Source organism: Amblyomma mixtum, chromosome 5 (assembly GCF_055824585.1).
Source record: "Amblyomma mixtum isolate Tamu chromosome 5, ASM5582458v1, whole genome shotgun sequence".
Classification (NCBI taxonomy): domain Eukaryota; kingdom Metazoa; phylum Arthropoda; class Arachnida; order Ixodida; family Ixodidae; genus Amblyomma; species Amblyomma mixtum.
This window is the reverse complement of record NC_143016.1, coordinates 4154543-4170861: the sequence shown is the minus strand read 5'-3', so window position 1 is coordinate 4170861 and position 16319 is coordinate 4154543. Positions and strand designations below refer to the sequence as shown.

Genomic DNA, 16319 nt, shown 5'->3' with positions numbered 1-16319 from the left:
TCTGGACAGCCGTGATTAATTTGCCATTGTAAACGATGCACGCCGCTTAGCCGCCGTCTTCATTCCGGACGGTTAGGTGAGACGCGGGTTCGATCCCGGCGGCGGCGGCTGAATTTCTCTGAAGGAGAAATTCGAGGCCCGTGTACTGTGCGATGTCAGTGCACGTTAAAGAACCCCAGGTGGTCGAAATTTCCGGAGCCCTCCACTACGGCGTCTCTCATAGCCTTAGTCGCTTTGGGACGTTAAATCGCATAAACCAAACCAAACCAAATAAGGCGGGCGGAAGTAGGAATCCATGAGTCCTGGTCGGTCCGCACTCACCGCCCGGCGAACATATCTAGCTTGGCTATAGATCCACGATGAACAGCTACTTTACGCCGCCGGCCGCCCGACGAACGCCGCCGGTTGGAGTTCGTCGCTTCTAGTCTGGAAATTCGTTCCACGTGGGTCGGCGTGTACTACAACGATCGACATCCACCGCACCCCTAACGAAAACACACTGGACATGTCGGACGTATCCTTAGATACTCGGAAATAGCTAGTATACTTGGCAGAAGATACCGCACAGTGGCATATGGTTGACCGAAGTCGCGATGGGCACCGAGACCCGCCCATTGACACGGGATCTCGGCCCAATTTTAGCTGAAAGCATCCGTCCAGCGCACGCAAGTTTTGTACCCAAAGTGTCACCGGCACTGACCCAGTGGCCCGCAGTGGTCACCACAATGGCGGGCCGCCGGGCCGTGACGAAGCGCGCTTCCCGGCGGCGGCCACAGAGATGCCTGCCACCGGCCGAGTCGGAACGCTCGTCCTCGGAACCGCTCTGCTGCTGGTGCTCCCCGCCGCCGCCGAGGGACAGCCCCCCAGCGTGGGTGCGTACGCATTCGCTTCACCTTTCGTTGCTGAACCCTTTTCCAACATTTAGCCTCCTTTCTGAACATTGGCTGTCCTTTAATCCCGCAGCATCTCGGATCCGAACAAGAACGTGATCTATCGTTCCCAGTCTTGCAAACAGCGAATATCCGAGCAACGGTTTGTCCTCATATCCCGAGCCCTGTAGAATAGCAAAGTAAATCACTTCGTTTGAAATTGAAGGAAAAAGACGTACTGCTTTCATTTTCCAGTGAACCATTTCTGAATCTCTAACTTTCTTCTTCAAAGTTTCCATACTAAACTGTCCTTGCCCTTGCCGTCTGTATTTACTCGTGAGCCACCTAGGCCACCTTTCCCACGCAGTATCGACACTAAAGCGGTGCATATAATACCTGTGAGCTCTCGCACCAACCGCTTTTTCTCCGTTTACATTCAAACGTTGACCGCCATATATGTCATTTAATCACTCCATTAGCTGTGACATCATGAGAAACTGAAGGAAGTCTGCGGATTCCCGACTGCAATGTCAACTATGAAGTTTGCGCCAGACCCCAGGCATACACGCACTTAAGTCCCGCAAATACTAGACAAGCAGAGTTTGCTTTGGGTCTAGTTGGCTCATTAAAGGCGGATTAATTCATAGCACAACAACAGAACATTACAGGTACACTCGACAAGCGCAAAAGAATTACTGAAGAAGCGCGGTACCAGTCAGAAGCGCACCCACTCCCTGCGAGCCGCCATGATACGTATACGGGAAAAGTGCGCTACCGATTACACCACAAGTGCTTTTTTTTTCTTCATTGCCTGACGAGACACATGGCAGAATACAAAACGCGTGAAAGCAAAAAAGAAGACGTGCCAGCCTTCTCTCACTGACATATCGCAGTGCTCCTAAGGCTTCAAACAGACTCAATCATTCGGGGGCTCAGGCTGAGCTCTGTAAACCTCCCGCCGTGTAAGTCACGCTCTCAATGAAGTTTTCACGCACAAAGCGAGTATTCACATCGGCTATGCGTGAATGCCATTCTTGTCTTCCACGGGCTGCGGAGGCTCAGACCCACAATCATACACGAAAGCCCGCCTTTCAAAAACAAACAATCAGAAAGAAAACGCAAGGCTCCACCGCATGCCGAGTGCAATATTGCATGCGACTTCACGCGCCAGGGCTTCACTTGAGCAGCCATGCACGTTGCGTTCGCATCGAATGCCTGCCGGTCAACGTTGCATTGTTGTAGACCGAGGGCACTTTATGTAAAGGGCACTCTATTACTACGAATTCGTGTGACCGACGTCAAAAATGTCGCATATTTAACAGCTGCGCAGAGACAGAGACGCAAGCGCGAGAAACTCGAATAAGCCACTCGCGGTGGCTTAGCGGCTATATATGGCCCGTTTCCCGTGCCGCGACTAAAACCAAAATATTCGAAGCGATTTTCGGCCAGTGCTTTCATATCCAACGCGCACCCAGCGAATTCGGTTGGCGGGATACGCAAGGTTGCTTGTTGTTCGCAAGGCAACCCATGATAAAACGCGACATAAATGCTACACGGAATGTGTTGATGATGTTATGACCAGCGTGTTTTTAGATGCAAGGCAATATTTCGTATGTTTTTATTAGAATGAACATTTTTCCTTCCGCGGCAGCAACAGCTCCCACGTGACCCCACGTCGTACGCAGTCTCGGCGCTCCCCACTGGTCAGTAGCAGAGCGAACACATCGACGCTGCGATTGAATTCCAACCGGACGGAACTCGATCACAAGCCATGTGCGGCTATACCGACGGCCCTCCCAGTCGCAGTCCGACAGAATTCGCAGCGCAGCGGCGAAAATCGCATGCATGTGAAACGGGCCTGTTCGGCTGCTCAGCGCGAAGTCGCGGGATCGAATTTCGCGGCACCCGCATTTCGGTGGAGGCGAAATGGCCACGTTGAAGAACCGAAGGTGGTTTAATTAATCCGAAGCACCACACACTACACACCACCCACGCACCACACACTACACTACACTACACTACACTACACTACACTACACTACACTACACTACACTAAGGGAGTAATTACTCATTGGCATCCACCCAAGCGCTGCCATACGGCTACAAAGGAAAGCTATACAGCTTTCTCAGAAACTTCGTAGTTAAAGAAAAATTCGTCCTGGTCCGGGGATCGAACCCGGGACCACCGCTTCACCGGAGCAGTCGCTCTACCAACTGAGCTAACCGGGACGGCAAGCTTATGGTAGGGCGAGAGCGAATTGTAGCCGTATGGCTGCGCGGGTGGATGCCAATGAGTATAATTACTCCCTTATTACAAATTTACTCCACCTTGGGGGATTCCCCTAAACATTTGACCAACACTGTTCCCACTTCGAGTTATTGATCAATTCGCTCTCGCCCTACCATAAGCTTGCCGTCCCGGTTAGCTCAGTTGGTAGAGCGACTGCTCCGGTGAAGCGGTGGTCCCGGGTTCGAACCCCGGACCAGGACGAATTTTTCTTTAACTACGAAGTTTCTGAGAAAGCTGTATAGCTTTCCTTTGTAGCCGTACGGCTGCGCTTGGGTGGATGCCAATGAGTAATTACTCCCTTATTACAAATTTACTCCACCTTGGGGGATTCCCCTAAACATTTGACCACTACACTACACCACACCATACCACACAACTATACGTGTGTGCAGTGTTGGAAAGAATGTGGATTGGGGAAGATTAGCGAGAACTGCCATGACCACGCGGAGTTGACTCAATCCGGAAGGACACACTTCGAACGCACCCCCACTGAGCGCAACGTGCCGACTGCCACTGACAGAAGGCGAATAGCCAGCCCTTTCTGCTTATATAACGGTTTCAGATATATACGCCCGAACACCCAATTGACTCATCTCCACATTGTACTGGGGCTGCCCGCATGATGTTCCACAGGGTGCCTGTCATGCATGATAAGACGACTACGCAACGTCATCTGCAATGTAGGCACCGTGGGACAGGTGGGGCAGCGTACACGCACACCACCTTCGTCCACATTATTCGCACTGCGTTCTTGCCAAGTCCTTCATGAGAAAGATTGTCAATATTTTTTCTCGTTCTAATTTCGCATATGACCCTTCGCACCATTCATCTATATACCAAAGCACTTGTGTTCGTTGACTGAAAATGGCTCCAAATTCTGATATAATTATGCTGGGCTCATCATTATAAGCCATGAAACAAGAATTTTTCGGAGCTAAATCTCAGGCATCTGCTTCATAACCACATACTTCTGTCAAGTGTCTGCTAGAACAATACATACCTTTCCATGTGGATCACAATAGTGCGATTTCACCAGCGACTCTTCAAATATTTTCCATTATAGGGAGTGGGTGTGGTCTACTCCATCCCATCCTCCTGCGGCAAAATCCATATTGGCCATACTGGAGGTGCCTAAACGAACGCCTGAGGCAGCACAGAACAACGTTGGGCTCGGGCACGGCAAGCAAGTTAGCTTTGCCTGTCAATGACTGCCGCCACTGTTCCCCTCGGTTTCACCTCGCTGGTATTATCAGTTGGGGGAAATCAAGACGTGAGCGCGAGCAGCTGGATGAGTTTTTAATTAAAAAAAAAGCAGACATGCATTAGCGGCCCTTCAGTTTTTATCGCCGAAATGGAGTGCCAGCTTTTATAATCGCAAATGCCTTTCCATCACCTTACTTGTTTTGAGTGTGCATTTGTGCATGAAAAACATATGAATGTTGTTTTCTTTAGCGGAATAAATCAGTTGTAAATCCAGCGCCGATAAAGAATGTACTAAAGTTAGAGACGGTAAAAATGTACTCAAGCTAAAACTTTTGCAGCGGTTAAAGCGAAGAGGGTAGAAAAAACCGATGTTTTAAGCTACAATTTACGCAAAATTGTGAAGTAGGGTGGCTTTTTGGGCTTGTTGGTGGTACATAGCTTCAAAACACTGTAGCGCAGCCAAAGACAAGGACAAAAATGAACAGAAAGAACACCACGAGCGCTAACTTCCCACAAACTTTATTGTTCTCGAGCAGCACATTTATACGCCAGAAAAACACATAGTCAGTTTTGCGCAGCATTATCGCGTTGGCAAAAAAGCGAGCTCTTTATCACTGAGAATGATGGAAGGCGTGCTAACACATGTGTGACCTGAACTATTTATCTTCTCAGCTTTAATGATTTCTCGTGATTCAATGATTTCTTCAATGATTTTTCTCTCTGAGAAGATAAATAGTTCAGGCGACTCATGTGTTAGCACGCCTTCATCGTTCTCAGTGATAAAGAGCTCGCTTTTTGCGGACACGATAATGTTGTGCAAAACTGACTACGTGTTTTTCTGGCGTATAAATGTGCTGCTCGAGAACAATAAAAATAAGCTCGTGGTGTTCTTTCTATTCATTATTTTTGTCCTCAACTTTGGCTGCGCTACAGTGTTTTGAAGCAAAATTGTGAAGTTGGTCGCGCGAGTTTTGCAGTATTTTTATACATGAAATACCGACTCAACGTGCACATGACCAAATTACAACGTCACCCTCTCGAGGGGCCTAAAAAGTATTCGCGCGCTCTCACATGCGGTAGAGTGCGAACGCGACGAAGCCTGACAACTCAACGGCCACCGGAACCAAGGAGCATAAAGGCTGACAACTGTTTTATAATCATGACGAACGCCAACAGCCACCGGAACCAAAGAGCATAGGGGACTTTTTTTTTGTTTTAATTCGTAGTATTGATTTATTCGAGATTCGTAGAGTAATAATCTTATCGCCGAAAGGTAACTGATAAGAAAGCAGAACAAAGCATAAGAGGGTTCTCGCATAGCCCCCGCCCTCACCGTTCGATCACGTTCCTACGTGGCACTTGCGGTAACGCAGGACGTACTACGTCCGCCGCTATGCACGACGGTGGCGCAGGTGAACACTCTCAAGTTTAGGTCACACTATACATAAATACCCCCGAAAGCAGAATACTGGATATCCGTCGCCGTAGCTCAGTTGGTAGAGCACCGGACGCGAAATCCGGAGGTCGTGGATTCAGATTCCACCGGCGGCATGTTGTTGTTTTCGCCTGCTTTCTTATCAATCATCTTTAAGCGATAAAATAATTACACCATTAGTCTCTAATTAATCAACACCAAGAATTAAAAATTAAAAAAAAAAACAAATAAACATCCCCCATGCTCCTTGGTGCCGGGGGCTGTTGGCTTCCGTCATGCAGGTCATAACGAGCACCTCCTTCCGTTCCCTTGTCTGCTTATATTTATAAGGAAATATAAAGCAACAAATGCCTTACACATGCACGGGCAGGAGGCATCAGCAACCGGGCCCTAACCACCGACCGGCGGAGGGGAGAAGAGGTGGCCCGGCTGCTGCTTCGCGCGGGCGTCGGCGGGAACCTGACGGGCCTGCTGGCGCTGCTGGCGCCGCTCGCCGCGCTTCCGCTGATCGCCGGCACGGCGCTGCCGCTGAGCATGGCGCCGCTCCTCGTGCCCGCCATGAGCACGGTGCTCGGCCGACGCCGCAGGAGGAGGAGGGACCTGCTCGCCGCCTTCCTCGTGAGTCTTCCACTGAAAGCATTCGCACATTCAGCATTACAGCGGCAGCCACTTCGTGCTTACTCACAGGGTGCGCCACTCTTGTCGTGTCCCCTGACGAGAAGCGCCGCAGAACCTCATCAGTTCACGGCGCGGCCGCGCGTCGGGTTAGTCGAAAGCTTCACTGTGTAGAGCATGGGAAGCGGCGAGCCTCGTATAGCAGAGACTGCAAAGTCAGCGAAAGCGTATACGGTGCTGGTAACGGCAAACCTGCGACGAACGGCCGACCTACACTTATTTAGGAGTATAAAGGAATACAATTTTTAACATACCAGCCACAGAAATGAAACATAAACATGAGCCATGTTTATGAATCCTCATTTAGCAGTTGTAACTGTCATGTACCAGGCTATAGTTGACTAAAAACCAGAGCACACTGAGTTGAGAATGCGAATACCACAAGAAACAATCTGGCATGACAGTGTTTACTTAATCTGCCTTAAAAGTTTGGTTGCTTAATATGATTGAGGAACAGTGCAGCCTCATCAGCTCTATCAAAAGCTTGGCGCTGATACTCTGTTCCATCGCAATTACATGTTGATTAAGCACATTACAGACTGTAGTATGTTGCAACACACAGCGCGAACCACACTGATAAAAGCTGCTAGGTGAGGCCCGCCGCAGTGGCTCAGTGGTTATGGCGCTCGGTTGCTGAACCGAAAGACGCGGGTTCGATCCCGGCCGCGGTAGTCGAATTTCGAAGGAGGCGAAATGCTATCGAGGCCCGTGTACTGTGCGATGTCAGCGCAAGTTAAGGAACCCCAGATGATCGAAATTATCCGGTGCCTTCCACTACGGCGTCCCCATAGCCTGAGTCGCATTGGGAAGTTAAATCCCATAAGCCAACCAATAATCCTCACCTCTGAGAACATTGGTATCGAGCATATATGCTGAAACAGCAAACCCTGTACGCTCCCAGCACGTGGTCTGTCTTCGCCAAAAGTGCCGTGAACGTGGACGGAGCGGCGCCGAGGATAACCTGGTTGACGTGTCCTCGTTCTCCTTTGGAAGATAAAAATTTTGCCCGACATCATGTGCGGTGCCGTTCTAACGCGGGCAGTGCTGCTTTGCGAGGACGGCGGAATTAAAGACACGGCCGGGAGACACAGTGAGAAGCGCTCTCAAAAGGGTCACTCGAGCCGCAAAAGCGGATGAAGTGAACAGGTGGAGTGCGCCGAGTTTTCAACAGCCGTGCCCCACTGTTATGTTTTACGAGCGCTCCAAGAGTGTACACTTGTGTATAATTGTGTACAAGTGTGTACAAGAGTATACAAGTGTACAAAAGCGCGGCGCCAACAACGTGTGCCGCAGGAGGAGCGCGGCGGCTCGTGGGCCGACCAGCAGGACCAGGTGCTGGCGGGCTACCTGCAGTGCAGCGGCATGCTGGCCGCCGACAACCGATGCCTGGAGAGGCTCGCCTGCCAGTTCTCGGCGGACGCGCTGCCGCAGCACAAGGACGTCGCCTCGCTGGTCATCTACACGCTGCTCAGGAACCGCTTCATCCCGGAGCGCTTCAAAGAGCGCCTGCGGCTGGCCGCCCGTCAGGCCAGGGACGGCGCCGACTGCCTGCGCCGCTTCCCGTGCGAGCAGCGCCCACGCCCGGCCCTCGTGTAGTACTCCTCCCGGGGGGGAATAAATGCGTAGCCAACAACAACACAGCTTCCTCGCTTTCCAAGATAGCGCGCTTTGCTTGAACGTGCGTGCGTTCAAAGTCGGTATAGCATAAAATCGGTAACACGACGAAGTGAGTCGAATTGTTGGTGTGTAGGAGAAATTTAAGTGTAAAAAATAATGCACGAAAGTGAAAAAAACGCCTTCATTTAATTATTTATTTTCTAGCTGTTCACCGATTTTCACTCGGTCATCAGACGTTTACCAAAACAGCTGGTGACGGTCGGCTACGAACACTGCGGCAGCATCACCGCCATGTGTACGTGATGTTGAAGAACCGGATCAATTCTATAAACTCACAAGACGGTTACCAATGAGTAATGCGAGATTAAGCGGAAGTTGCTTGCGGTATTTTGATTTCGCGATATACTGAGGTAAGGGATTTGAGAGAAACGCGTATGTCCAGCTATAGACCACTGTTTTTATTTTTCAGGGATATATTCTCTTCAAGTAGCACCTCTCGCAGTTCCTGATAGTCGCGTAGGAAGCCTTGTGATCAGAGAAGTGGCAAGAGATGTGTGTTCAAGAGATTGGAAAAACGCCTGATTCTCAAAGACGAGGTATATGCATGCTTCGGAATGCCGTACGTCACAGTAGTGGGAGGAGTTACGGTGTCGCACGTGACGTCACTGGGTTTAGACCACTCAGTGTGGTGCGCGTTGCCATGGCGCGTTCCAGTAATGTTATGAGTGATGAAAATGAAACCGCCTCTTTTCACGGTATATAGGTACCCCCCTCCGGTTACGCCTACTACAACTACCTACTACTGTAAAAAAGCCGACGCGCAACCCAGGGGACGGGCCTTTAACAGCTATCGCTTTAAAACAGGCGATCTGTGTGAGAAACTAGCACGAACAGCGGAAATCGCCATAAGGGCGCATGCAGGAAAGACCAGACTAGGTAAAAGCAAAAATGTTCGCAAATTTCCCGCAGTCCGTGAAAAGCAAGCCATATAAACGATTTTGCAGACAAAAAACAACGGAGAGAAAGGCCACACACCTCCAAACAAAATGCGGTGAAATGGATAACGCGACACACGCTGATGCAGCGGAATAGACCTAAGACTTCACACTATTTTTAAATATAGGCTCTTTTGAGTTAGAACAGCGCTTTTCTCGGCATAGCATTGTCAGCGGTGTAGTACATCAGAAAGCTGGCCTAACTAGTAGGCTGGTTGAATAATAATGAATATTTAACTTCTTAACTATTCATTTAGGCTCCTTAATTACTGAGCGGCGTGTGGCCTACCGTAATTTATATCCATATCAGTTTTTAGAATTTCGAAAACGTGGTTGCCCTCGGCGCTGTGGTCCAACCAATTTTGGCTATTTTGGTGAGTTACGGTTGCTTTGTCGGCAAGCTTCTCGAAAACGCGTGTATTTTGGCGCGATGTAGCCAAAATTTGTTGGGCCACAGCACCGAGGGTAACAGCGTTTTAGAAATTACAAAAACTGATATGGATATCACTTGCGGTGGGTTGCACGCCTCTCAATAATTAAGGGGCCTAACAGTAATAGTTAAAAAGTTAACCATTCAATATTAGTTAACCAGCCTGCAGCACATCTCAGCTGTATTCTTGTACTAGACCGCTGGCAATGCTAGTGCAGAAAAAGCGCTCTTATAACTGAAAAAGCCTAATTTTAAAAATTGTGTAAAGGTTTGGGTGGAATACCCTGCAGCAACAGCTATGGACGCGATGACAGCAGTAGTCGTGGACAATAAACTGAGTAAGGGCGTACGCCTCAGTTCGAAACGAGACGACCGGAGGAAGCTAGAGAAATAACATTGACACTCGCGATAGCGACCCAGTCAAGCTGCCGAATCGTTAAACCAAATAAATTGAGATATAAGGCTGCAGTGTCCTCCAAACAAGTTCAAGAGTAATCGTGATACTAATCGCCTCTCATTTCGTGAGCCCTCAGTGTACACGACGCGAGAGACGTCGTCCATGGGACCGTTCAGTCTCCTCAGGTTTTCCCGGAGTGTCTCAAGCTTGGCACAAAAATGCGGGCACGCTTAAACGGAACTTCCGGGTGATGTGAACCAGCGCTTCATATCACCCACAACATCAACGTACATATAGGTGAGGTGGCGCGGTGAATCATGTGCATCCATACCGGGGTATAGGCAGAGTCTTATTACCGGTCTTATTAGGTGGCGCGAGATGTTCATTCACGAATACTGCGTTGCTTCCCGGGAGCCCAAGTATACTTCGCTCAGTGTCAAGTTTCTGGTTCGTTGATTTAGAAACGAACTAATTTCGTTTGCTTCTTCGTACAAAGCGAACTACAATGTTCTTAGCACCAGGTATATGTGTTGACGCCCAGCGGCAAACATCGATGTCACTTCGCTTCACACTTTCCCCGACTGCCTCGGCTACTTTTTTCAATACTGTAACTGCACCATAGCTTCATAAAATTTCTTTAATTGCCAGGTTGTTCGTTCGTTGGTACTGCTCAAGCCCATCTACACTTTGCTGCGCGAACTGTCATACTGCGTTTTCAACGCAGTATTCAACTTGCTTAGCTTTTTATCTCTGTCTCAAGTGTCCCAACGTCTTTGCTAATGCCCGCGACTCCATCGCATGCCCCTGAGCATAAATTCGTGCTGTAGTATCCCTCAGCTCTCTCTGTTCGGTTCTCATGTCTCGTTTAAAGCTTCCAAGCGGTCATGTGAGCTTTTTTTTTAAAAATTCCTTCACGTCTAATTCATGTTTGCCATCTTTGGAATCTTTTCCATAGCCTTTGCTCGTCGCAATATCCCTAGTAGCACAAAATATCGCCAGAACGTTATGGCAATGTCGCCAATGTTTTATAATGTTGTGCAACATACTCCAACGTTACAGCAACATGTCCATAAGTTGGTCAGGATGACACTCTCTGCTAACATTGCAGCCAAATGCTCAGAAATTCGTTAGGATAATATACCATCTGCCATCTTTGGAACAACATCAAGAAGCAACGTTGAGGCAATACAGCCTGATGAACGTTATTATAATGCATGAATCATAACAATAAAGCAACATTACAAATACATTTCAAGCACAGAGCTCCAGAAGTTTTCTGACTGTTGCTACAGTAAACATTTTTTTCAACCAGTACTTTGCAACTAAACCTCTTCTGTTGCGCCTGCTATAAATTGCATGCGCAGCTCGATTAATATGTCGCAAAGCTTTGTTTATTACCTATTCGCCACTGTCACCCTTGGGACACCCTTCAGGAACGGCTATACAGGGTGTTTCATCTAAGACTTTCTGCAATTTTTAAAAATAAGCTATTTGAATTAGATGCGCTCTTTTTCAGGCATAGCATTGTCAGTGGTGTAGTACATCATAATGCAGCTAAGACGTGCTAACTAGCAGGCTGGTTAACCAATATTTAATAGTTAACTTTTAAACTATTACCGTTGGGCTCCTTAATTATTGAGAGGCATGTAGTCCACCGTAAGTAATACCCATATTAGTTTTTTAGAATTTCGAAAACGCGGTTACCCTTGGCGCTGTGGCCCAACAAATTTCGCCTACATCGCGCCAAAATGCATGCGGTTTGAGAAGCTTGCAGGCAAAGCAACCTCTCCAGTGAACCTAGCTCGTCGAGATAGCCAAAATTTGTTGGGCCACAGCGCCGAGGATAATCGCGTTCTCGAAATTCTAAAAACGGATATCGACATTACTTACGGTGGGCTACATGCCTCTCAATAATTAAGGAGACCAACGGTAATAGTTTAAAAGTTAACTATTAAATATTGGTTAACCAGCCTGCTAGTTAGCACGTCTTAGCTGCATTATGATGTACTACACCACTGACAATGCTATGGCAGAAAAAGCGCGCATCTAATTCAAATAGCTTATTTTTAAAAATTGCAGAAAGTCTTAGGTGAAACACCCTGTATAAGCTTGACTCTATGTTATTCGCTCGGAGGTGAGTGTATGAGTTACATGTTGTACTGTATAGTGGAGCTAAAGTGTCGGTCGCTCTCGTTGGTCCTCGAAAAGCGTTATGATATGTTGTGAAGCTTACCAATTGGCAGGCCTGCATGCTTGTGCAGGGTTGCTAAAATTTTCAAGAATGTTACATTGATGTTATGAAACTGTCGTGTCCGGTCGCTGTGTTGAATGCAGCGAAAGACGCACACGGTACTTTAAGACTTCGTTTATTTAAAGCCGATGAGGGTGCGACCAGCGTCGACCGAGGCAGGAGCCGAACTGGCCGCCCGAAGAAAGGAGGGAGCGGAGAAGCGTCCACGGGAGGGAGTGGCTTCCCAGAACAGGAGGAGGGTGCGGGGGCGCACCGTGGGGGGGCATCTGGCGACAGCGTGTGACGAGGGGCAAGTGGTCGTTAGGAGGAGGATGCGAGTGGTCGTTAGGAGGAGGATGCGGGTGGTCGTTAGGGGCGCACACACACAAAAGCAATAAGGGGACACAACACTTCCTTCCCCCTTAGAAAGTTGCCTGGTATCGTGCAGGGGGTCGGCGCTCACGCGTGGAGGCGCGCTGGCTTTGTGCGCTCGGGGGAGAAACACTTGTAGGCTGGCTGTTGTTCGCTGTGTCTCCTGGGTCTGTCCTGGGCGAAGTCTCTTCTTCCGGGAAGAGGTGCCAGGCTATGTGGGAAAATGGTGCACGTGTTCTCTCCGCTGGCGGACAGCTCTCAGACGGCGTCGTAAATCTACGCAGCTGGTTGAGATGTCGGCGTGCTACTGTGCCATGTATGTTGACGAGCCAAGAGCTCAGGCCTATGCGTCTGACAATTGTAGCTTCCTCCCAGCGTGGCTTTTTCAGAAACTGTCGGGCGAGGACGCGCTGCCCCTCATTAAGCGTGCCGCAGCGCGGAATTGCTTTTTCTTCCCGGAACGTCTCTGCCTTTGGCTCGGGGAGGATGGCTGTGAGCTGGGTTCGCATTTCACGCTCGAACATCATTTTCGAGGGGGTCTCGCCTGTTGTGCTCTGAACCGTCGTGTGCTGCTTGAAGAGAAAGCGCGCAAGGCGGCGCTGCAGCGAGCCTGTCTGATCTCTTTCAAGGGCGCGTTTTAGCTCGGCTACGTAGCGCTCGGCTTGTCCGTTTGTCGCTGGGTGGTAGGGGGCCGATGTAACTGATGAGATCCCGTTGTCGCGATAAAACTTGAGGATCTCCGCAGACACAAACGGTGTTCCGTTGTCCGACACTACCTTGCGCGGCAGGCCGAACGTTGCAAATAGTGATCGGAGGTTGTCAATGACTGCTGCCGAAGTCGTCTGTCCCATTTGCCTTATCTCAAGCCACTTTGTGTAGGCATCTACGACCACAAGGAAAGTGCAGCCCTCAATTGGTCCTGCAAAATCAATGTGCAGTGTGTGCCATGGTGTGTCTGGCTTTTCCCATTCTGGGACAGGAGCTTTCGGCGGGGCGCTCCGGCTGCTCTGGCAAGGCTTGCATTCTCGCACCACTGTTTCGATGTCGTTGTCAATGCCAGGCCACCACATGTAGCTTCTGGCACACTTTTTCATTGCAACGATGCCCCGATGTCCGGCGTGGATGAGAGACATAGCTTGTGCGCGTAGTTCTCTCGGCATCACAACTCGGGACCCAAATATGATGCAGCCGCGATGGGTGCTCAACTCTGTAGCTCGCCTGCGGTAAGCGTCGAAGTTGTCCCCTTTGAGTTTATGCACGTTGCCTTGTTGAACAGCTGTGTAAACTAGCCGGAGAGCTGCGCACTTCTGCGTAGATGCTACAACTGTGCCTGCTGTAAGCGGAGGTTCTGGCAGTGCTTCGAACATCAGAACGTCTCCTGGTGGAAATGGTTCGTCAACAGTTGCGTCTAGTGGCAGACGGCTTAGCGCATCGGCGTTTTGATGTTTACTCCCATTGCGGTAGACCAGAGCGTAGTCGTACGCTGAGAGTTTGATGGAATGCTGCGTCGGCTCGATGACACCTTGCTGCTCCAGTTTGTCCAACTCTTTTTCAACTGAATCTCGGAGAGCAAACGGCACCGGCCTGGCCTTCAGAAATTTGGGTTGCGCGTTGTCCAACAACTCCAGTGTGACCGGGGGCCCTTCGTTTCCTGGAATCTCTTCCGAGAATACTCTTTCGTATTTCTCTTGCAGTTGCTCAACCATGTTCTGGCTCGGCGTCTGGTGTATGCCGCATATCATCACGCCTAGTGGAGAAAACCAGTTTCTCCCTAGAAGGCTTGATCCTGTGCCCTTCACAACAAGCAGAGGTAGCGTATGGGTCTGGCCGTTGTAGTTAACCTGCACGTTGGCAGAGCCCAATAGTGGCAGATTCTGTCCTGACCACGTTCGCAGGTGCGTGTCGTCTTGTTGCAGGGCGGGTGCGTCAGATGGCCATGAAGTTCGGAACGTGTCCTCACTGATCAGAGTACAGGCTGCGCCGGAGTCCACCTCGAACTTAATCAGCTGGTGATGTACGCTTACTTCTGTAAAAATCTTCGGTCGCGTGCCGAGATTCATGGTGTTCAGGTCGTACATCACAGATGGTGTTGCTGATGTTGTTCCATGGAGATCAGATAGCGGCGTATTCTCTGAGGCGTTGACGCTGTGATTAGGCTGGGAAGGTGACTTTATCTTGGCAAGTCTCCGTTTCGTAATGCATGCTCTTTCGATATGCCCTCGCTTGTGGCAAAAATTACACGTGGCTGACTGGAATCGACATCCCTGGGGGTTGTGTTGGTCGTCACACCGCCAGCAGCGTTGTGCCTTTTTGACCGATTTTACAACAACAGAAGGCTTGCGCACCTGGTTGCTTGTCTGGTGTACCGGCTCGGTGTTCCGGCGAATCCCTCTCTGCTGGTGACCGGCGCTCTCCGCTCGAACGGCGATGTCGTAAGCTTTGCTGAATGTGAGGTCCTTCTCAGCGAACAGGCGCTGCTGCAGTGACTCGTCACTCAGTCCGCACACAAATCTGTCGCGTAACATCACGTCCAAGGGAAGCATGGTGGTGTTAGCAGAAGAAGCTGCGTCTCCCTCCTGCCCGGTAGCTGTTGTCGACAGCGTTCCAAAATTGCAGTCGGCAGCGAGCTTCTTGAGCGCGGCTACGTAGGCGCTCACAGTTTCTCCTCCCAGTTGATCTCGTCGTTGGAAGCGAGCCCGGCTGTAGACCTCGGATGGCCTTGGGTCGTAGTGCTTTTGCAGCGCTTTTACGATGTCGTCGTAAGACACTGCCGCTGGTGTGCTTGGCTGAATAAGGGCGCAGACAGTATCGTAGGTCTGCTCCCCGCACAGCGTCAGCAGGTTGGCCCTCTTCAAGGCTGGGTCTGTGATGTTGTTAGCTTCAAAGTAGAACTGAAGGCGTCCAACCCACGATGACCACGATGAGCCGTTGAATTCTGGTATCTGATTGGGAAACCCTCGCGTAGCCATGGCTTGTCAATAGCGTTGCGTAGCGCGGGTCGAATCCACTTTCTCGTCGCCACTGTCGTGTCCGGTCGCTGTGTTGAATGCAGCGAAAGACGCACACGGTACTTTAAGACTTCGTTTATTTAAAGCCGATGAGGGTGCGACCAGCGTCGACCGAGGCAGGAGCCGAACTGGCCGCCCGAAGAAAGGAGGGAGCGGAGAAGCGTCCACGGGAGGGAGTGGCTTCCCAGAACAGGAGGAGGGTGCGGGGGCGCACCGTGGGGGGGCATCTGGCGACAGCGTGTGACGAGGGGCAAGTGGTCGTTAGGAGGAGGATGCGGGTGGTCGTTAGGGGCGCACACACACAAAAGCAATAAGGGGACACAACAGAAACATTGTGGCGACGTTGCAGCAATGTTGTACATATGTGGACACAACATCGTGGGAAATGCAGCAGCCATGTTTTTCACGTATGTTGTCTTGATATTGCCAAAGGAGGACACGTTAATGCAGCCTAAATAGGTAACATTGCTGCAATGTTCCAGCAGCAATCTGTGCTACTAGGGATGAGACAATCACAGTCACACTTCGTTCGAAAGCAGTGCTTGGAAAATACAAGAGATATCATTAACTGAATTGGAAACAGCTAATCGGCTCAATATTTGAAACGTATTGGCAAATGCCGGTCCTACAGTGGACCAGAGTGAAAAACATCCATTTCCAATACTGGGTCGATTACTAGCTGTGCTTCTTGGGAAGTTCACTCACCCGAGATTGCAGAGGGGTGCGAAGTAGAAACGATGTTAAACGATGTACTATCAGCAACGCATGAAACGCGAACAAGAAACCTGAGGTTGCAG

At 49.9% G+C, this 16319-nt stretch overlaps 1 protein-coding gene and 1 non-coding gene across 2 annotated transcripts; both read left to right on the top strand.

The window, feature by feature from the left end:
• The first annotated feature begins 725 nt into the window (after nucleotides 1–725).
• On the top strand, nucleotides 726–8069 carry LOC149341181 (uncharacterized). The gene is made up of 4 exons (XM_089542840.1): nucleotides 726–872; nucleotides 2521–2572; nucleotides 6169–6416; nucleotides 7767–8069. Exons 1-4 carry the CDS (start codon nucleotides 726–728, stop codon nucleotides 8067–8069), a joined length of 750 nt encoding a protein of 249 aa, XP_089398966.1.
• TRNAS-CGA (transfer RNA serine (anticodon CGA)) lies at nucleotides 5842–5914 on the top strand. The gene has a single exon. It is a non-coding gene; the product is annotated as a tRNA-Ser (tRNA).
• Nucleotides 8070–16319: the final 8250 nt, after the last annotated feature.

Coding starts and splice junctions, on each gene's coding strand:
- LOC149341181 (XM_089542840.1), top strand. CDS start 726: ATGGCGGGCCGCCGGGCCGTGACGAAGCGCGCTTCCCGGCGGCGGCCA. Junction 873..2,520: donor GGGACAGCCCCCCAGCGTGG/GTGCGTACGCAT, acceptor CTTCCGCGGCAG/CAACAGCTCCCACGTGACCC. Junction 2,573..6,168: donor AGTCTCGGCGCTCCCCACTG/GTCAGTAGCAGA, acceptor ATGCACGGGCAG/GAGGCATCAGCAACCGGGCC.